Consider the following 23,519-nt stretch of genomic DNA (forward strand, 5'->3'; position numbering starts at 1 on the left):
TGGTGATCTGGTTCCGCAAATATGAATGGATTTAATGCCAATAAAAACAAATGCAATTCCCCAGGACTAAATTATACGTCACGATTCAACGCCGTTAATCATTATGAAATATTTAACTAAGTATATTGATTACCATTGAAGGTTTGCAAAACATAATGAAAGTATACGGTTCGTATGTATGCACTTGGACAGAAATGAAATCGGTCCGGTCTATTTGATCGCTTACAAAAAATATGTTAGCCATGTTTTGCTTTTACCGGAAACATGATGGTTGTTTGTTTCAATTGTTATAGCTTCTTAAAGGATCTCGCAAAGGTTTCAATAAGTATTATTATATACATTGTTCACAGACAGACGGGCAGGCGGCCGTGGAAATGGTAAATTTGCTTCAGTCAGGAGAACCCAAAGTTGCCGTCCTGGGACCTGAAATATCCCAGAATCTTATTGAATCACAAAAGATAGCGCGAATATTTCGCACAATTCAGGTCAGAGGCGCGTCATCGTCAGTGGCCATTTATTATATGATTTATTATTTCATTTGTTTACTTTATCTCATCAGTTTATCTGTTATCATTCGAGAGTGTGTGTTTTTAAATTAATCACTTACTGAATTAATTCGTCTATGAATTAAATGTTATCATTTATTTCAGTACGTGTTGATTTAATTATTCATTAAACAATTTTTGTATTTATAAACCGATTTTTGATTTCATTTATTGTGTTTATTGTTTAGATATTCATTTATTCATTCATCCATTTTGATCATGTGTCAATTCATGTTATTATCCATTGATTTAAAATGTTTATATTAAATCTTTTTTTTTCAATTCACATAGTGGTACCCAATTCTTGAAATAAAGAGACACTGTTATATTTCGTATAAAAAATTTATACACTACTTGGAGACTTATTACGCATCACTTTTTCATCTTTAATATCTCAATTATGAATAAACATTTAGATTTACAATTGTACACTTGAACGGACGCTTTAGCAAGGGGCATAGGTATTTTGTCATCACTTTGCTAGTGGAAATGGTGAAATTTAATATGATTCACATTATATTTGAACTTCATCATTTGCTATTGCTTCTTACACGAGTAAAACACAAAATTAATTTAAAAAGAAATATGTCTCGTATGAATATTCAGGTGAGCAACTGCCCAATGTGCATGTTTTTGGATAACTACATCCCTTCGAGAAGCGAGCGATTGTCCTGGATAAATTATTGGATCTTGAAATTGCAAAGAATGTAGTCAAACGAACACATGTACCGTTTTAAATAAAAACAATTACTTATAACTGACATATTTAATTTAAAAAAGTGTAGCATTAGAAAGTCTCAAAGTTAATTTTGTTCAAACGAAATCAAACATTAACAAATTATCATTAAATCAGGCAGAGTAGTATTGTGCTTGCACACTGCCGCACAATTATGAGTTCATTAAAATAAAAATGTATCAACATCGGATTATGAATTGAACGACTACAAAGCCAAACATAGTTATCTATAAAAATATCAAAATGATTTTGCTTCAGTATCTTCATTACTAAGGAATAGTGTATCATAACACAATAATTGCTATAAATGAGTATTCATACGTCTTGACCTTAAAGTTTTAAATAACGTCTACTATTAAAATGTTTTATTTTAGTAAATTAGATAAAGGATATTTGTTGGATTCGGTTGAATATCGATTTTAATTGACGAGCAATCATAGACAAAAAAAAAATCTGTGATCATGAGTGAATTAAAATCGATATTCTACCGAATCCAACAGGTTTTCTTTTTATTTTATGATTTTCATCTCCGTTTATTTACATTGCCAAAGAGCTTAAACGGAGAATTTTGCTGGAATAATGACGTCATTTCGTCAACAAAATTAACATATCGTTTGTTCGTTTTTAAATCGGCTGAACTCTGAAATCGTTGATATGACTTCATTATTGCCATTAATCGCGTACGAGAAAGTCTTGGGGGTTTTTTTTAACTGAAAGATCCCGTTAATTTTGAGCAATATGTTTTCTGTAATATATATGGTTATACATACAAAAGCGTTACAGTAATATTGACTGCAGTCGAAAGTGGTACGAGTCAAGCGATGCGGTTTCTGCTTTTTCTGGATGACAACCAATATTTTTCAGTCACATCTGATCGTAAATTGAAAAAAAAAATTGACGTTCTAATCGTGATACTTATCTGTGTTTTGCATCAACAATTAATATCTGTTCTGTGTTGTATTAAATAGCTATGAAGTTTGTTACGTTTCTGTTTTCACTCGTGATACTGGAGTATTGATCAAAATGATCCTTGTCAATCCGTTTGCATAATTCAAATGATTTCCGACCAGCATAATATTAAGCTATGTTAAATTACTGAATTCAGTACGGTTCTCCGTTACGCAACGTTGCACTATTATATGTTGACGTGTGTTCTTTTTGCAGTTATCGTATTCGGAAATGCCGGAAAATTCGGTAGATCAAACGGACATGAGTTTATTCCCGACGTTATACAAATTGAACCAAGCCTCAGACCTGATTAATCATTTAAGGATCAAGCTGATGAAACATTTTGGCTGGAAAAGAGTCGCAACAATCAAGCAAGATAATATCCACGTCAAGGTAACATAATTTACAGTATATCAATCAGCTACTAAATGTTATTCATTGCTGATCAAACTTTAATTTAATCTGAAATAAAAGTAGAAACGTAGGCTACAATATTGATGACTTCATTCATATGTCCACTAATTAAACCAATTGAAAACCATTTAATTTTTACTCACAATATTCATTACTTTGTAATTGCTAATGTCCCTCTTACAGTAAGTATACACGATTTCAATGTCAACATTGTACCTCGCAGTCTTTCACAAACATTCGACTATAATATAGCAATGTAAAATGAAATTAATTAAAGATATATGTATAGTACCATCAATTACATACAGGTGACTTCAAAACAGCTTATGAGAAGCATTAAAACATTCACGATACAGACAAGTTTACTCGTATTTGCTGTAGACCCAACGTCTATGTGTTGTATTAAATAATATGTGCATACTAATGACGATAAAGCAACAGAGTACAAATAATGTTTACTTGAGGATTTTTCTGCTGTTCAGCCGAACATTTGCAGTTCAATACAACTTTTATTTCGCTCTCTTTCCGGCACTACTCCTTTCTTACTGGTTATTCTATTTTCGGATGTTTAATCCTGTTAAGAAAAAATAATAAGAACGTATATACTTGCATTAAGTTGGACACTTGATAAGCGGATCCGCTACATGCTTTCTTTAATTACACTGGTGACATCGGAGCACTATCATTTGTCTTTACCTAAAACAATTAATTAAACATTCGCTCATCTGCTTCTCTTTATTGACCAATGAACAAGCTGATTAGCATTCGAACATACACGTTGGCAAAATCATTTTCTTTTTGCAGGACATTGACAATTTCCACTTCCTGATGCGCACAAACAACATGACATTAGTCACAGCATCTGATGTCGTAGACATGACAATAATACCTAATATAATTACAACTATAAAGGTAATTAAAGCAAAAATATAGCCAACCTTGTTAAAGTATTGTCGTTAATATTTTATAAAAAAAATACTGCTTCTTGAAACGCGTATTCGTTTATTACATACGAAACACCAAATACACTGACTGAAGGCAATGCAATTGTATGAATAGCAAAACTACGTTTTCAAAAAAAAGGTTTGTGAATACTTTACTTTTGAACAACTGGACTTGATTTTATGCTTTTTTCGCTTTAGCTCACATTTTCATATTAAGTCTTTTGCATTCATTTTATATTAAATAAAAAATAAGTGTGCGTTTGTTAAGTCTTTGTCTTTTCTTTAGCATGTTGGTTAAACTGAACTTCAAATACTGAAAGCCTCATTTTGTTGTTCTTCAGAATTTCGATGCCAGGATCATTTTTGGATCTTTGAGCTCGTATGTGGCGAATTATATATTTTGTGAGGTAAGTTAAATATATACACTATGTTTTCGCTCTGCATGCAGTAACAATATTTAACCATAATTTATGGTGAACAGTAATGTAAACATGTTAAAATGTACACATTCATAGCTATATGGGTTTCAAACAATACGTATGGTTACATCGATGCCCATGCTTGCTATATGGGTTTTAAACAATACCCATATGGTTACATCGATGCCAGTGCTAGAATATATGCCCATTTCTTGTGCGATACGTTACAAACATCTTACTTTCAGTAAAAAGAAAACGCGTTATATTCCAAAAATATCCGTGAGTTTGTTAAGCAAAAACTCTAGTATTTAGAAACAATATATTAAAGTAAAGAATCTGGATTTTGCTTTTTTAAACCAAAATTAAATGCTCCACATTTTGCTCACACGCTCTAAAAGAAAACGATCGAGCTTGACATACACTGCCGCGGGCAAAATCTTGGGTTTAAGAGACAGTTTCTGCTAAAGAAATGTTAAATGGACTTTCGCTATGTCGGGGCTATGTCGGGGCTGGGATTGAATCACGGAACCGTAGGTCAATATTGGCAAAATTAAATCAAAAGACGTTTTGTATACTGAAATACTGAATTAAATTACAATAAAAGAGTTAATTAAGAGAAAGTATTTCTCTATATGCTTGTTTCTAAAAGCCTTCCTGTGGTTACAAAAAAGCAGATCGAGAACAACATCACATCAAATTAAGTAAACGTATATATTATATACCTGTTTAATGCTCTTTACAAAATACTGATGGTATCAGTCGTTGAATCTGTTTTCCGATTCCGTATTACCATACTACCAGGACTACATTTTTTCGACCCTTTTAATGACGTCACATTACGCGCACCGAAAATAGAAAACCTCTACATCGTGTGACGTCATTGCTGAGACGAAAAACAATAGTTTTATTGAAACTCTCTGGAATTTAAAGACATTTCGGTCGTGGTGTTTTAATAAACATAGTTTTTATCCCCACGATTTTCGGAGAAAAAGTGGGGATATTGTGGTGATGTCCGTCCGTCCTGGCCACCTGCTCCTCCTACACTAATAGCACTAGAACATTGAGACTTACATACATAGTAGCTATGAGCATATGTACGACGTTGACACTGACGGAATTTTGATCTGACCCCTGGGTCAAAAGTAATGGGGGTTGGGGCGGGGCCGGGTCAGATATTTTTCTGCGACTGCGATTCGAAAAAGGTTCATAACTACTGTGTCCCTACAGATATTGCTTTTATATTTGGTATGCATGTGTATCTAGACAACATCTATCCATGCGCATAAACTTTTTGACCCCTGTGACCTTGACCTTGAACTTTGGGTCAGTTTTTAGTTTTCGAAATCTGCGACCGCGATTCGAAAAAGACTCAGAACTACTGTGTCCCTTCAGATATTGCTTTCAAATTTAGTATGCATGTGTATCTTGACAACACCTTTCCATGCCCACAAAAATTTTGACCCCTGTGACCTTGACCTTGAACTTGGGGTCAGATTTCAGGTTTCAAAATCTGCGACTGCGATTCGAAAAAGGCTCTTAACTACTGTGTCCCTTCAGATATTGCTTTCATATTTTTTATTCACATGTATCTGGACAAGACCTTTCCATGCGCATTAATGTGTTTACCCCTGTGACATTGACCTTGAACTCGGGCCAGTTTTCAGATTTTGAAATATGTGACCGCGATTCGAAAATGGTTCAAAACTACTGTGTCCCTTCAGATGCATGTGTATCTGGACATCACCTTTCCATGCGTATACAATTTTTTACCTCTGTGACCTTGACCTTGAACTTGGGGTCAGTTTTCAGGTTTCAAAATCTGCGACCGCGATTTGAAAAAAGGCTATAACTACTGTGTCCCTTCGGATATTGCTTTCATATTTGGTATGCATGTGTATCCAGACAACACCTATTATGCCTACACAATTTTTTACCTTTATGACCTTGACCTTGAACTTGTGGTCAGTTTTCATGTTTGTTTTGAAATCTGCAACCGCGATTCGAAAAATGCTCATATCTACTGTGTCCCTTCAGATATTGCTTTCATATTTGGTATGCCTGTATATCGGGACAACACTCTATGCGCATACAAATTTTTACCTCTGTTCCCTTGACCTTGAACTTGGGGCCAGTTTTCAGGTTTTGAAATCTGTGACCGCGATTCGAAAAAGGCTCATAACTTTTGTGTCCTTTCAGATATTGCTTTCATATTTGGTATGCATGTGAATCTGGAAAACACCTTTCCATGCGCATAAAATGTTTGACCCCTGTGACCTTGACCTTGAACTTGAGGTCAGCGTTCACGTTTCGAAATATGCGACTGCGATTCGAAAAAGGCTTATACCTGCTGTGTCCCTTCAGATTTTGCTTTAATATTTGGTACGCATGTGTATCCGGACAAGACCTTTCCATGCGCGTTAAAAATTTTACCACTGTGACCTTGACCTTGAATTTAGGGTCCGCGTTTAGATTTCGAAATCTATTATGTGGTTATCTACCCAATCAGAAGAAGTGCAAGTATTTTCATCGGACAAAGGAATTTTTCAACAATGAAGCTTGTGTATTTAAAACACATATAGAGTTACACAGTAGTGGCGCAGAGATGTATTTAGTAGTCAGTTGTTTGTGTTAACTAATCTGTGAAATGGTTAAGCTCATCCATCTAATGTTTATACAAGGGATTATAAAATATTGGCGCAAAGGGACACCTGTATATGAGAGAAGAGATAGAATGCAATCAAGCATAAAAAGCATGAGAAACTTATGGAATAGAGCCTCAAGAATCTATAAAAGGGCTAAAACTTTCAATTCGTTCAATTTCACTTTTAGACTAATTACTGAAAATGTGTCAAAATGTTTAAGTGGAAAAATGTGAGAAAAAATTTAAAGCAAGATGAACTTTGAACAGGCACATCAAAGACAGACATGAAATTCAACATTTTCATTGTTGTGTACAAGATTGCGATAGACAGTTTCTGAGACGCTACTTTTTAGTCATCCATTTAACCTCAAAACATAACTTTTCCAAAACAGAAGCAAGAAGATTGGCTATAAGAGAGCATGTTCAGCCATCTCATAAGTCATTCCGATGAGGATGGCATGTGCATAAAGAACGTCAGTGAAGTTGATTCAGTATTTGATTTATTAGGAGAGCAGGATGAGGAGGAGAAATTAGGGTATAGATTTTCACTCATTTTTTATGTTATTTTACATTAACTTCTTCATTTCTACACCGAATAACTTCAAATTTATACTAAACATCTCTTATGACAAACGGTAAATCTCAACTATGCATGGCCCCATTACCAACCCTGGGGCGCCCCTGGGTCAAACATGCGGCGTCGGCCTCTGCAACGCCATTTCTAGTTTAAACATCGAACGAGTGCAAAACGTATTTCGGAGTGAGTGGTTATCCTGCATAAATGTAAATTTCGATAGGAATATAATAAAATAGTGTGGTTTAAACTAAGTTTCGAGACATGGAAGAATAGAAGTGGAAGTGCATATTGTTTCAACGTTTTTGTTATAAACATTGGATTAAAGTTGTCAACAATTATTTTAAACATTGGATTAAATATGTCATTAAGGTAAGCGTGTCGGAAACCTGTGCTTTACCGGTTTAGATGTTTACACGTTAATTTTCATAAACTGTATTCATACGCGTCTTAAATAAACTATGGCGTACCGTTTTTGTCATTGTTTTTTAAGTTTGTAAAGCAAAAACATACAATTGTTAACTGTTTTTATTAGTTGTTGTATATAATACAATGAATATTACGCTATTCAATTGTTCCAAGAGTTTGTATCAGTCTCGTGGCTTTTGCTATTTCGCATCACACTCGAGGCTCCGCCTCACGTGTGATACGTCATCACACAAGCCACTCGACTGATGTCAACACTTGGAAAAATTGAATAGCGTAATATTCCGTATTTACTACATCGCGCTTCAAATCATTATTTTTAACATCAATATTTTTAATTATAGTGTCTTTATTAAAAACTATAACAACGGTCTTACTGGTGTTCACAATAATGCCCCATTATCTACAATATTCATACAACCTATCTAAAAGACGCTGGAGTCCCGTTGATGAGTAAGAAAATGAAAATGTATCGTCAACCAATTGAAACATGAATAAGTGTATGTTGTCATCATTTACATTTTTAGTAGAATCAAAATACAAATATACCTAGATATTATTTACAAACAATATACAAACCATTGTGACATATGTTCACCCTGTTTAACAAAAGTATGATTATCGAATAATTTGGAAAGAAGCATTTTAAATGTTGTGATTACACTGATTTTCTATAAATCATGTGTTACTACACATTATACACGAAAAACAACTTACAGTTCTTGTCTTATCGTACGATTTACATGTAATACAAAAGGAATAGTAGCTAGAGCCCCATGGATTTATATAGATCAGTAATAATAAAATCCACGAATCTGTGTATGGACGTTGAATAATAGACTAACGATAGTGCTAGATAATTGGTACTTAAATAATTTAACAACGAAATATTGCTTCGCAACTAGTTTAATTAGATATATAGATTTATTTCGGCATAGGAAGCATATAAACAGTTCACAACATAACATAGAATAAAATTAAAAGCAATTATTAAAAACTATATCATGTACAATAAACTATGACATGCTCACCAAACCAAGGATAACACAAAAAAGAGCAAGCCCTTATTTCCATTGTGGTCCTTAATTGTGTGCACTATAATTGTAAAACGCCTTGAACTCATATTAATTAAAAACGAAAATATACTACATAAATAGAAAGTATTGAAATAATATGTAAGGCAAATGAACGTTAGAATTTAACTCCATTTTTTAGCCATTCTCGCACAACTTATAAATTGGGCAATACGTGTTGAGTCTTCTGGTACTTATTCAAGGCCTGTAAATCACCCTTATAAAGCACGTCTTACGTGTTTATCTAAGACCCTTTTTATTAAAGGCTTTCAAACAAGGTTTATACGGGCAGCGGTACGTGTGGATCTTGACAGGACTGGAATCTGGCTTAGATCTATTCCGCACTAACGATTGCACACTTGAGGAGGTTGAAATCGCTGCACACGGTCACTTTGAACTGCGATTAAACCGGCTACTGGTTAGTTCGTCTCCCGAGCCAACTATAACCGGACGGGTATGGGTATATCCTCAAATCTCCGAGAATAGTGTTAAATAAATATTGTGATCTTTTATTGATTTATACTGTGATACTAAATAAGTAGTGTAATATTACTGTGCTACTAAATACGTCGTGTAATATTAAGGTTCACTGTTATGCAAAATGAACCATACTAATATTTCCAAACAAGGTTTGGCTTGTTTTTGCTTGTTTTCATTATACAAGAAATATCGTTACAAAATGTGCTACAAAGAATAAATCATTTATTAGTCCCCTACCGGTTTCACCGGAGAGGACTTATGGTTTTGTATCCGCCAGTCCATCAGTCCGTCAGTCCGTCACACTTTTCTGGATCCTGCGATAGCTCTAAAAGTTCTTAATATTTTTTCATGAAACTTGGAATATGGATAAATGGCAATATGGACATTATGCACGTCATTTCATTTTGTTCCTACATCAAAAATTGTGATGGCTTTGGCAACAAATAGACTAGAAATACTGCTAAAAATGGTGTTTTTTTCTGGATCCTGCGATAACTTTAAAAGTTTTGAATATATTTTTCATGAAACTTGAAACATGGATAGATGGCAATATGGACATTATGCGCGTCATTTAATTTTGTTCCTGCGTCAAAAAATGATGGTTGCTATGGCAACAAATAGACTAAAAATAATGCTGAAAATGGTGGTTTTCTGGATCCTGCGATAACTTTAAAAGTTCTTTATATTTTTTCATGAAACTTAAAACATGGTTAGATGGCAATGTGGACATAATGCACGTCATTTCATTTTGTTCCTACATCTAAAATTGTGGTTGCTATGGCAACAAATGGACTAGAAAAACTGCTGAAATGGTATTTTTCTGGATCCTGCGATAACTTTAAAAAATCTTAATATTTTTTCATGAAACTTGAAACATGGATAGATGGCAATATGGATATTATGTACGTCATTTCATTTTGCTCCTACGTCAAAAATTGTGGTTGCTATGGCAACAAATAAAAAAAGAATTCTGACAATGGTGGAGTTTCTGACAATGGTGGAGCCGGTAGGGAACTTTTGTTGCTTTGCAATAGTCTTGTTCCTTATATTGCTATAGTAAATCTTGTTATTTACTGGTGTATATGATAACACACTGAAACACACAAAATGAAACAAAATGTGAACAAGCATATGACTATACGCATATAACACTAGACTACCCGTTTCAGAAAAAACATTCATGCAATTTAAATGCATGTTTTAAATAATTGTGACTTTCAACGTTTCTGTTTCTACCAGACTTCAAAAGAAGAAGTGGCTAATTTAGAAACCAAGTTTTTCAATTCAACATTCGACATGCCGTTATACGGACCTGTGATGTTGGATACAGTATGGGCTCTTGCTCTAGGTAGGTTAGTTCGTCAACTGCTATCGGATACATAATTGATTATAACTAAGTGGGTATTCACATGATAGTCAAGCCGGCGTCGTCCATGCTTAGGCAGGTATGTGTCACCGTTTTATACCCTTTATTACTGGCATTAATTGTAAAAATGCCATTATTATGCAACCATTTCAGCAAGGATGTGATTAGCGTGTTTTTCTTTTTGTTTAGATATTCGTTGTATATCTCGACTTTGCTCTCTGCGAATTTTCTGAGCAATTATAGTCAAGATAAAAATCGATTATTATTACGAAATAAACGCTTAGCCCTTTTTTAATGTTATGGCTGGAAAGTGAACGCAATTTTTAAAATACGCAAGAGTAATAAAGCGATAAAACGGTGAAAACTACATTTTCTCGGCATGGATGTGGTCATCATGACTATCAAATGATTTGTTATTATGAGTAAAAGGAGAAAACATCTTATTTAGTAAGAACATTTGTAAAACCGACACTTTAATATTTATGGCCCTTTTAAAACAAGATAAAACTGTTAGAGGCAAATCACGTTCAACAGGGAAGTTCGTACTGACATATTGGCGCGATTTCGAAACATAATTCTTTACAGAAATAAATAAATCAACGATCATTTTGAACATATAAAAATCGAATGAATATAGGAATTATGAATCTCAAGAAAGATCATCAGACGAGTACTTTTTTATTTCACCGTCGACAAAATCAAACGATACAATCAAACAAAACAAATCATTATTAAAATAAATCAATTTGGGATCAACAATTTATAAGACACAGGATATATTGAGACTAGCTTTAAGCAGTAGTTTTTTTGTTTGTGGTGGATGAAACATGTTTAAGATCTTACATGCTACTAGCTTGTTTGAACATGTTCTGTACAATCATTATAAATACATTTATAGCCATATATATTTTTTAGTTATACAATATTTTTTGTAACGTCATTACTTGTTAAAACCTTCCCCTTAACCGTTGAGATTTTCTTTACTTACGGCCCTGGTTTTCGGTTCACGCGCCTCGTTTGTTTTCAGTTTTGGTCCACATCGGTTCATTTGATTGCGATCGTTTTAGATACGCGCTTGATTCGTGAAAAATTTAAGGGTAGTTGTGAGGTTCGTATGGCTCTCAAACCGGTTGAAACCCTCCGTTCTTTACATCAAACCTTCTTATGCGGTTGTCACATTGTTATGCTAATATGTTAAAAATTTGATTTATGTTGACAACGGTGTGGCAGATACATACACTTGCTCTCCTGTTAGCGTTTCTGGAGTTCTATTGTATGCTATAAATGCTCACAACATTGGTACTCGATACTTATGGCCATATTAGTTAATATTATCATGTAGCTATTTGACAATAACATATTTTTATTAACATCCAATAATCAAACAAAATTAAATTAAACCGTGTATGTGCATTTTTCAGGTCTCAACAACAGTATTAAAAACCTAAATAAGCAAGGAAAGTCCCTAGATAACTACTCTTATAGTTACCAAAATCTGGCTGCCATCATGAAAGGAATGAAAGAAGTCGCGTTTCGTGGCGTCACGGTAAAGACGAGTTCTACGTTTTGGGTTAATGTAATATTGCCCTCTTTATGGTCGTTTTTGAAGATACGGCCAATTTGAAATACGATTTGTAGGGGGTTTCCTTGATGTTTGTGTATACTTGTTCGTATGTAAAGCATTTTAAAGAGAAATTGTTCAAGCGTTTTGATATGCTGCTTTTTCGTTCGCTTACCCGTATTAATGATATTGAATTGGCGATGTGACGGCTTTATACAATTTTTACTGAACTTGATTGGTTTAATGAGCTTTGAAATATGATGAATTTACATTCCATTCTGACATCTCTTGAAAGATAATACATACTTGTACTTTTATATGTTGCTTTTATCAATGATAGTATTCCTTGCTAATACAATATATGATTATGATTAAAAAAAGAAATGATTACAATTAAAGGAAACAATATTATAAGTAGTAGCCGTAATAGTACATTAAAGTAGTGTATTGACTCAACACTATTAAGCTGACGCCGGCCTTCGTGCACGAATATATAAAATACCACTATATAATATCATAACATACTAATATGATGACTGTATCTGTATCCGTATTGATTTTGATTTGAATCGATCAAAACACAACTTATAGTTAACAAAGTATATTGTAATGGCCTCTTAAAACTCACGCAAAATGTACAAAAACTAAACATAATGCAACTATAAAACACACAATTCCGGCGAATAACTATGATGACGCAGTTCACAAAATATCAATGTGAGTAAGCTAGATGAGTTAAGCAGAAATAGATTTAGCAGTGCTTCTAATAGTTGACCTTTTGTTAGCATCAGAATTCCTCTGTTCTAGGGGCCGGTGTCCTTTGACAAGTTTCACAATCGCAATCGGATCGGCACCTTGAACGTCACTCAGCATTTTGGTATGAAGATTATTACGAATAGTTCTAGAAGTTGGCTTACACTATTTGATTGTAAATATCGGTAATTAAATTTTAAAAATAGGGGTATATTGGTAAGTGCGTATGAATGTGAAGTTTTTTTTCTGACAGTCGGCTTGCCATTTAGAAAAGTTGTAAATTAAATGATTGACGTAACGAAAGTTAAACCTTACCATCTCACTGGTTTTGAATTTTTGACGGACATTCGATAGACCTGGTAAATTAAATAGCGCATCGTCAGTTGTAGAGTTTATTAATCTTTATGTTCACGAAGAAAGCGTTACTAGGGTTCATAAGTTTTTAATAATGGTGATATAACTGCAAATGCCAATATTTCTAACATGATGAATACGATTCACGTCTTAAACAAATTGAATATCATTATTATAACATTATCCGTCCCACAGGCCTTAACAATTGTTAAAACTCGATTCAATAAAACAAATAATCGCAAATAATCTAACCGATAACTTTCCCTTTTTCACAGCGTCATCGACAAGGGATATAGCATTTTATGATTGTAGAAAAGATTCTCTACATTGGTTCCTTCCACTTAATTCCATCTGGAAAGGTAAATTAGATTAGGTGTTTATTTAGTAATTCTGTGTATTATACTGCGTCTTGAAATGTGTCTAAACCTTGAGATGGTTTTCAAATGCCATCGCCTATAAACGGTTATATCGTTAAAGTGGGTCGTTCCTCACGCGTAAAATGTGTTTTAATTGATAGTTTAATTTACTAACATATCCATTGCATGAACATGTCAATATTTAATTGCTGAACGAGTACGACCTTCAACATAATATGAAACGATAATGTTAAATACATGCAAATGATTGGAGTATCTCTGATAACATTATTTCAAATTCCAGCAGTATACAAATCGTACGGTGGTTGATGTTTGAAAGATCGTTTTGACGTGTTGTCAAGTGTTAAAGTCGCCACCAGAAGCATCCGCCAGAACAATTTAAAGGCAACACATTTATTTGCTCTGGCGGGTATATACCTCGTCCGCTCGCGACTTCCATATCCGCGAACACACAAACATGAGAAAAAAATATACAGAATAAAAAACGTGTATGCCACGAATATATGAAATACATTCAAGTGATACGAATATTTTCTAATAATATTATCGATCTGAGAAGGGCGGCAAATGCCGTTATTGTCGCATTTTCGCCCAAACGCCTTTGCCACACCAAAGCAGTAAGGATCATAATGAAACATGAACACAGCGCCTCTGTCAGAAACCACAATTCGTATGTATTAGAATTATACATGACCACTTTTCCCCTGTAAGACTGTAAAACACATGTGCGCCAGACACCAATGTTATCAATGCATTATTAAACATGACCATGACGCCCCTGTCATACACCAAAATCATCATGCATCATTATTTTAAAAGACCAGCCCGCCTCTGTCAGACATAAAAATCAGATCATAGCATAATTGAAAATTACCACCATGTTTCGACCAACACGATCTCACTATCTAAAAGTTCATTATTCTTAATAATCTCTCAACTTAGGAACTATAGGCATCCCGCCATTGCATCAATTTGTTAGAATGTGAGAAGTTTTTTAAGTGCGGCAAGTAAGGTATAATGATTTTAAGTTTCACTCAAATTTCGAATTCATACCTTGTGAGATAAACATAAGTATCAATAATAATACACATGTCGTGATATCCAGAGTTTAGATTCTAAAATCCGGTGCGACCGTACACTTTTCGGACAATGAAAATCGTCACAGTAAACCGTTAATCGTGCGGTTATCAAAGTAACCTCGTGAGGTTGACAAGATACCGTGAAAAAACGTCATAACAATGTACAATAATTATGAATGCCTTATTGTTCTTATTATTATATTATTTCATAAAAAATACAAAGTAAACATAGTAATAAAGATCTTGCAGTTATATTCGGATATTTGTTTGTTTCGGACGTTGAACGTCAAGATGTTATCACATAAACATAACACAAGATTACTTTGTATTCCATGCAAACCTTTGAACTTTAAAACTTATTTATTTTAAAATGTTTTTAACTCGATTAAAATGTAACGATATAGTCAAAACATATCAATAATTCTTGAGATTCTGACAAGAAATTATCATTATCACTTATAATGTTCACTAAGGTTCTTTTATTTTACTGGCACATATCATAATCTAACCATTGCCACTATTTGACAAACAGTTGATTTTGATATTTTAATGCAAACGTTATTTCTTGGCACCACTATCGGTATGATATCTGTTGATGTATACCTATTGGCTACTTCTTCTTTTCAGACATTAAAGACTAATCAGGATTGTATTAATAGTTTGTGGAGTTCACTCATTATTTAAGCCCGAAGCACTTTCTGCTTGTAATAAAAATAAACAAACACTAGCAAAGGAGCATATCTCAATGATATATTTTTTTGTTTTTTAACACATGAACCATAATCAACATGTAGGCTATATCACATTTAATAAATATGATTAATAAAGCAATTTAGGAAAGTTCAAATTGTTGTTATAAAATAGCAAATAAATATGTGGTTATTGAGACACAGGAATGAAGCTACTTAGACTCCACATCAATTTCTGTATGATCTCAGAGCATGTGTATAACGGTTACTAAATGCCTATTCTACATACTGGCAATGGTACGTCAATTATTTTATGTTACCAGAATGTTTCTTTCTAATACACATTTTCTATTACACGTTATAACTACTTGTACCCTAATAACACTAATAATTTAGCACTTGAAGATAGATATTAATATGGTTGCACATGCAAGACAACCATGTTTATTTGACAGACACAATTTGACTGTCCAGCAAAAGTTTGCAGTTCAAATACCAAACACATGCAGTATATCGTCATGTTAAACAATTTAATAATGACCGACATTTAATTAATATAACATGGATATTTTATCAAACATGCAGCGCTTAGTTAATTGAATTAGAGGCAACAATCCTTCAAAGACGAACTCACATCACCGGACACGTTGACCCTTTCCAATTTTGCCACCCTGGACTACAGTCCTCATAAAGTGTAATAAATGTTATTAATACATGCCGTTGTGAGCTAAATACTTCCTTAAGATGCTTATGTGTTCAACAAATGTTAAAACAATTTTGATAATTAAAGTGAGTTCTTTAGTTCTTTTGAAGTTCAAATTGATAATTGGTAATTAATTTATAACCATACATTATGTTACATTTGTGGTCAGCTGAAGGGAAATACCTGCTCTGACCCCCTTCCTTCACCATTGGTAAAAGTTTGCCCGGATCTTATCGGACATATTCATGTAAAATGAAGCTTGTAGCAAAATGATTTCTTTTAATTTTCATTAGCATGAGACTGAAGCGAATGTTTGCCTTTGATACAATTGTGTTTTTTCGGAAATAATTTACATACAATATATATGAAACGGACAAGTAAATTTAGTTAGGGATCATGTTGAGCCGTAACCCAATTGGTGTGATGTCCATTTAACACCGAGTCTTGTCGAAACATTAGTATACTTTAAACGTATGATGGAGAACAAATATTAGTAACAAAATCTGCTACACAAATATCTCTTTACATTTTTGTGTCTGACAAAGAGCTCTATATTACACTTTGTAACAAAAAACTCTATATAAAAATGTATATACGTGAATATCGTCAAGAATAAGTACACACAACTAAACAAAATAAATTTAAACTAAATGGTGTATACTTTAAACTTAAAATCAATCTAATCTATGACACATCCTTGTTTTCTAGAATTTTGGATTTGATTGGGATTTTTTTATTTTGCAATTTTGCTTCACATATTGTGTAGAAGAAAACATTTTGGGAAATATTGACTTAAAACATTGTGTCAGTGTTAATTTATCTTAGAGTTGTATTGAATGTAATAACGTCAATGTATGAATTAATATTGAAATAATGGCAAAAGTTTTCTGTTTATTTTTAACTATCAACATGATGACTGTCAATCAGACAGATTGATAGGAAATATGCAACAAATCTGGAATGCTAAGATATGTGCCTTCCTTGAAACGGGTTGTTACAAATGAACAATCTTATTGGTACAGTGTTTTGCTTGCATATATTTGTTATCAACTAATCCGATTTCAAAGTATTTATCCAGTCGAAATCGTTTTTATATACTTTAAAAAGTCAATTAAACTTTCAATGCGGCCAAAATGGTATAATACATAATACGTGGGAAGCACCGAAGTTGAGAATTGTGCACCGAATGTCGTTTACGATACAGGAAAAATAGCTTTAGTACATATGAAGGTAAATTGTAATTATATTTCAACAAGGATTATTACTATTTTTTAAATAATTTCCTTTGATATCAGTCTGACGTTTCTTACTGCAATTATTGTATTCATTGTTATTTCACTCCGCATGCACAGTCCGCTCTGTTTTCAGGTTAGTCGGGAGTTAATCACGGTCATTCACAATTAACGCTTTACCAGTACATGTGTAAATGACATTAAATGAGTTTACTTTAGAAATACGTATCAGGGCGCTATTTCGAAGCTTAAAAATAAGTTGTTGTTTTAATGTAGGAATCTCAAAAGAATTGAGCACGGATGCTGTATAACCTACGGAAAATACTCATGTGTCGGTAATGACATATTGAAGGATCTTAATACATATTTTTGAAACATATTTTGTATTCTTTTTTTATCCGCACATTTTGCCCTAAATATGATTAATAATTTTAATTTTTGAACATTGTCATAAGTCATTATACCAAACGAAATATACAGATTTTTATATGGATGTACGCACACACGGTGAATTGAAAAATATTGCATATTAAAGTTACAATATTGATCGATACGCATTCTTTACATGAAATACTTTAATTAAGGCTGCACACGAATATACAAATTCACTCAATTAATTAATTGTGCACCCAATACATTTCGTTTCTATTAAAATTTAAAATCATGTAAAGTGCTTGCTTAGAACAAAGGGTTGTGGTGCGTGCCTTATGTCGAAGATAGAACAATTTAAAGGTGGATTCGACACGGCGCATACGATGAGTTAATTTCAAAATACAATTTCTGCGTGTAGGGTTTGTATTATTGTTGTGTAATTGATATTCCACTTAAAGCAACCATCGAAGTATTTAAAACCATAAATTTATTTGTAAAGGACTTATAATTGGATCAGATGCAATGACGTTGCGACGTTAAAATAAATGAAGCGAAGTATTGATTACAGGAAATAGTATCAACAAGAGTGTTTACTTATTGAAATCGCCTAGATGTCACGCTAGCTAAAGAATGGGAACTATTTGGGAAATACTAACGGTTGTTTTCAATAGCGCTATAAATGTCAAATTTAAATAAAGCCAGCCAAAGGTATTGTAATATGTAATTCTACGCCATTTGCTTCAACAATATGCCTAATTATCAGGGTTCAATATATATATATATATATATATATATATATATATATAATAAAGTCGCTTTTTGCCGTTTATATATTATATATATATATATATATATATAACATATAGACTTCCGAATAACATATCCTTTTGATCAAGATTGTTTATTTAAATTGCACCCAGACATCTTAATTTGGTTAATCATATGTTTAAATTAATCATGTAGATGCTTACGATGAATAGTGTTGTGTTTTGTTTTCAGATAATTTCATCCCATCTGATTCTGGTCGTATAATTAACAAAGAAAGGTTAATCCCTAAGCCATTATACTTCACCCTTTGTGCATTAGCAGGAGTTGGCATACTTTTCACCATCGCTTGTTTCGTTTTCAACGTTGTTTGGAGAAAACACAGGTATAATGTGAACAGGATCAGATTTTATGCTTTCATATGGATGACACAAACGTTCTAGCAATGGTTGGAACTTTGCTGTCTGTGTCTGCGTTTATTAAGTTGGCTGGTAAAACGCTTCTATTATTTGTGTTATAACAATAAAAAAACTTCCAGAAATTAAAAATCAGAAATACTTGACTAGCATTTAACAATTGCTTTAAAATACATATTGTTTGATCATAGAAATGCATTGAGTATGACAATACATTGATTTCACGTGACTCAATATATTTTTCAGGACAGTAAAAATGTCATCACCAAATATAAACAGCATAATTCTGATTGGCTGTTTACTGATATATGTAACTATAGTTATCAAGACAGCGGCATCAGCAACCAAAGCAACTTGTGCGGTAGGCTAAATATGTTAACATCTTAATGATCGCTGTGGATAACAAAACGCAAACGCTACGTTTTTATTTGATATTTTACATTCTGGAAAAGAAGCATATTATCATATAATGGTTGTAAATTTGTTTTTACGCTTGTGTTTATCATAGTGACGTTTTTGAAACGTTCATGTCCCAAATATTCCTTTTTATTATTGCGATTTTTTCGTAAAACATAATGGTTTTCCTTCTTTATTTAGGTGCAATTGTTTTGCTTCTGGATAGGTTTCACTACCACATTTGGATCCATGCTTTCCAAGACATGGAGAGTCTACAGAATTTTCACAAATGAAAAAATGAAACTAAATATGGTATGTAAAATAATACATACAAATTAATACGCACACACTTGTTGTACAATTTACATTATGTCAAGTCTGTTTATTATTTCCACTAAAATGGTGTAGTTAAACAATTTGGATATGCAATGTACTATAACATGCAATATTTATGACTTCTCTATACTGCTTAATGTTAAATTGCTGTATATTTTCAGTCCATTAGGGACACACATCTACTGGTCATCATTGGTATAGTCGTTGCAATGGAAACGATAGTGTTGATAGTTTGGCAGTGTTTGTCACCACATCTAGTGACAAGGCAGCTACTGGATAGAGAGCATGTATGTTTTACTTTTATAATTTATTTTTATTTTGTCCTAAAGATAATTAGATAAATGGAATATTCACCCTCTATTATTGTGTGAAAATGTTGCATCGCATCTTTTCTTTGCAATATTACACAGATGACCACAGACAGTGGGGACGAATTGTTCATGTTTTACCCTGTTTGTCAGTCGGAACACTCCTACCATTTCAACTGGACTCTTCGAATAATGAATGGTACCCTTATAGCCTTCGGAGCTTTCTTGGCTTGGGAAACCAGACACGTACGTAACTTGTGTCATCAATGTCTTCTAATATCATATGTATTTACATATGATTCATTTAATCGTTAGATATAATATTTAAGTTTCACATTTCATTCGCGAATTTTGTTGTGGCATTCAGTGTTTGTTCCCATATTCTCCGCTTGCACTTGTCAACACCAGCAGTGTAAATTTTCAGAAAAAAATAATAATTGAACATAAAAATACTTTAGACACTGCAATTTTGTAATATCGTTTGAATGGGTTAATATTTTATACATATATTTGAATGTATTTATACCATGTATTTATTAATTTATTTATTTACCCATTAGGTTCATATAGACGCCCTAAACGACTCCAAGACGATCGGCATATGTGTGTACAACGTTGTCATTTTGAGTGCTGTGGAGCTGTTGCTGTCACTAGTGCTTCAGGATAAACCAGTTGTACTGCTTGGAGTCACTTCCGTGTGCCTTTTCGCCGGAACTCTCGCCTCGGAGATGTTGATATTCCTCCCTAAGGTATCTCTGCGTTTGATAATAGTTTTCACAGTTGTCAATAGTTTTGAATCCAATTGAAAATGCACATGTCCTGGGCAACATTATTGTAAATTCATGTTTTATAATATAATTGCTTATTCGTATGCTTTTTTATTTAACAGATGTTAGCTGTTTACAAGATCTCGACCGCAACGCCACAGACTGCCGTGATCACTATAGAAACCATTCATAATGAACGTAGCAATACTGCACATTGAATATTCACAAATTATTTCCCTGAACCATCGCAAATAAATGTTACTGAAGACGAGATAGATTACCAACACACATACAATTACGGGTGGATTGGATAGACATGGCAACATACGATTACTACGAGATTTGAATGACAACACACATTGAACGAAGTTGAATGATAATCAAACGAAAATTCAATTGTCTTTAACTTATATTTCAGTTCAATTGTGATGCTATGGGGTTCCTTTTAACTTACACTTGAATGCTGGGCCAATTATTCAATTTTTAATATGTCGCGTGTGTGTTTGTTGTGCAATTTGATACTTGTATAGTACATTTGTTTATGCTACAATGTTTGTCAACTTGCTCATTATTATTATTATTATTATTATTATTATTATTATTATTGCTATAAATTTATTATTAGTAGTATTATAGTAGTAGTAGAAGAAGTAGTAGTGTTTGTATAAGTAGTATTAGTAGTAGTAGTAGTAGTAGAAGTAGAAGTAGAAGTAGAAGTAGTATTAGTAGTGGTAGTAGAAGAAGCAGTAGTAGTAGTAGTAGAAGTAGTAGTAGTAGTAGTAGAAGTAGTAGAAGTAGTAGTAGTAGTAGTAGTAGTAGTAGTAGTAGTAGTAGTAGTAGTAGTAGTAGTAGTAGTAGAAGTAGTAGTAGTAGTAGTAGTAGTAGTAGTAGTAGTAGTAGTAGTAGTAGTAGTAGTAGTAGTAGTAGTAGTAGTAGTAGTACTACTATTAATATTAGAATTATTAATAGTAGTATTATTGTATTATTAGTAGTAGTATTATTGTTATCGTTATATTTGTATTGTCCTGAACATAATTATGATAACACTGTATTTATATAAATGTGTAATGTTTCTTCTGTTGCGCTACCTCTGGTCACTGTTGTTTTGACGGTGTGACAGCAGGTATAATTGTTTACATTTTGACATCTGTTCAATATACAATTGTATATTTTTCATCGACCATTTAAAAACGGTTACCCAATTTGTAATACTGTATGTGTGCTTTTTGTTGAATAATTGTGTACTATTGTAATTAGCATTATTATTTTAACCGTGAATTCTTATAACATTTTGGCGCTTATTTGTGTGACCGCTGTTGACATTGTGACGTTATTTTCTATTTGTAGATTTAAAAAAATGTATTTAATAAACGTATAATTTGAAGAAGCCTTCTGTGGTGAAATCTATCAGAAAAGACTGATAGTTTTTCTATGTCAACGTTTTCCTTGTCATAATATTGTTTCCATTGATAAGTGTTCATTTAATAAAATACAACAACGTTTTCCACTGAGTGGCAAAAACACCTTTATCCGCGATGACAACTATTGCGCATTACAAACTTTTACAAACTTCAACCATGTTCATGTGTTCCCGAAACAATGTATTTTATCGCATCGTGTCATCCGAAATCCTCAACAATTGCAGTAATATTAGACTTAGGTGGCCTTTGATCCCGGCACTCTTTCCTTACGGGCATCTACACTCAAACTTTGAATTTAAACGTATACAATAACAATATAACTGAAAACTGTTCAGTTTTGTGTGCCTCTGTAGTTTGGGGCAAATCGAAATACTCTCAGTAAATTTAATTTTGTTGAAAAACAGTCAAACTTATATGCGAGGGGTTGTGAATTGAACTTGGATTTTGCGGTCGAGTAAGTAAATGCCACGAAAGGAAACCTGTGCAAATACCACAAAGCCATTTTAAATAATCTATTAAAAAAGGGGCGACGTCTCTGTGAGCTGCCGGATGTATATGAAAGATCCGGTAGCGTCTTCGGAGTGGGTAAAATGTTTTATCAACACGTATGAATGAAGGATATACAATGAAATAATAACACAGAACAAGTGGTTTAATTATATTATTATGATGATGCTGTTTGGGTATGACGAATAAATGTGTTTGATTTATATTTATTCATATATCTTCTCAGAGGACTGCAGACTAAGAATTACCCCTGATTATAATACACCGCTATCATTTTATAATATTTTCTGTATGTATGCACTTGGTTTATTTCTTACCTAATACCATCAGCATTCATATAGTAATTAAGACAGAGGAAGCATTAACTTGTATATAGTTACGCGAAGCAATATATAGTACAAAATAATGCATCTGTGTATATACCCAGTAGCATGCATGCTGTATATCAAATATATTTTTTATAACAAACTTGTACTGCGTGGGTTTGGTTATATACTTGCAAATACCATTTGCGGTGTTATAATTTCAATCAACCTAATTCCAGCTTTTTTGCCATATTTAAAATTCGTTCCATAGAATTGCAATACACTCGCTATTATTAACTACACACTGGTAAAAATAGCAACGCCTTATATAAACAGTGAGGATTTGCTTCGTATTATGCACTGTACAACTTGTGGAGCTAAACACATCTTTTGATGCCCTCTTTTATTATTTGAAATTCGTTCGAATCGATTGTAGATTTTTGAATGACAAAACTCGAGATAATGCAGAGACCTTTCATAACCAAAGTGTTTTTGAATTCCTTTAAAGTATGAAGAAATCGTTTTCGTTACACTAGTGCGTATGTCCATTGTTCAATTTGTATTATCTTATATAGACATATTATGCAAGTTTGCGCATTTTGATAACAAAGA

The 23,519-nt window shown here is 33.1% G+C and overlaps 1 protein-coding gene across 1 annotated transcript; it reads left to right on the top strand.

Moving 5' to 3' along the window:
• The first annotated feature begins 2,460 nt into the window (after window positions 1-2,460).
• Window positions 2,461-21,997, top strand: LOC127872370 (gamma-aminobutyric acid type B receptor subunit 2-like). The gene is made up of 15 exons (XM_052415702.1): window positions 2,461-2,622; window positions 3,448-3,555; window positions 3,929-3,994; window positions 8,986-9,174; window positions 10,440-10,548; window positions 11,988-12,112; window positions 12,935-13,004; window positions 13,510-13,593; window positions 18,686-18,836; window positions 19,114-19,228; window positions 19,465-19,575; window positions 19,761-19,886; window positions 20,010-20,153; window positions 20,468-20,656; window positions 20,797-21,997. Exons 1-15 carry the CDS (start codon window positions 2,461-2,463, stop codon window positions 20,890-20,892), a joined length of 1,845 nt encoding a protein of 614 aa, XP_052271662.1. The 3' UTR covers window positions 20,893-21,997.
• The last annotated feature ends 1,522 nt before the right edge of the window (window positions 21,998-23,519 follow it).

Source organism: Dreissena polymorpha, chromosome 3 (assembly GCF_020536995.1).
Source record: "Dreissena polymorpha isolate Duluth1 chromosome 3, UMN_Dpol_1.0, whole genome shotgun sequence".
Taxonomy (NCBI): domain Eukaryota; kingdom Metazoa; phylum Mollusca; class Bivalvia; order Myida; family Dreissenidae; genus Dreissena; species Dreissena polymorpha.

Bases quoted from the DNA above. Each gene is read 5' to 3' on its own strand.
- LOC127872370 (XM_052415702.1), top strand. From the start codon at position 2,461: ATGCCGGAAAATTCGGTAGATCAAACGGACATGAGTTTATTCCCGACG. The intron at 3,995-8,985 runs GTAAGTTAAATA...TTTTTATTAAAG, and splicing joins CGAATTATATATTTTGTGAG to GCTTTCAAACAAGGTTTATA. The intron at 19,887-20,009 runs GTATGTTTTACT...AATATTACACAG, and splicing joins AGCTACTGGATAGAGAGCAT to ATGACCACAGACAGTGGGGA.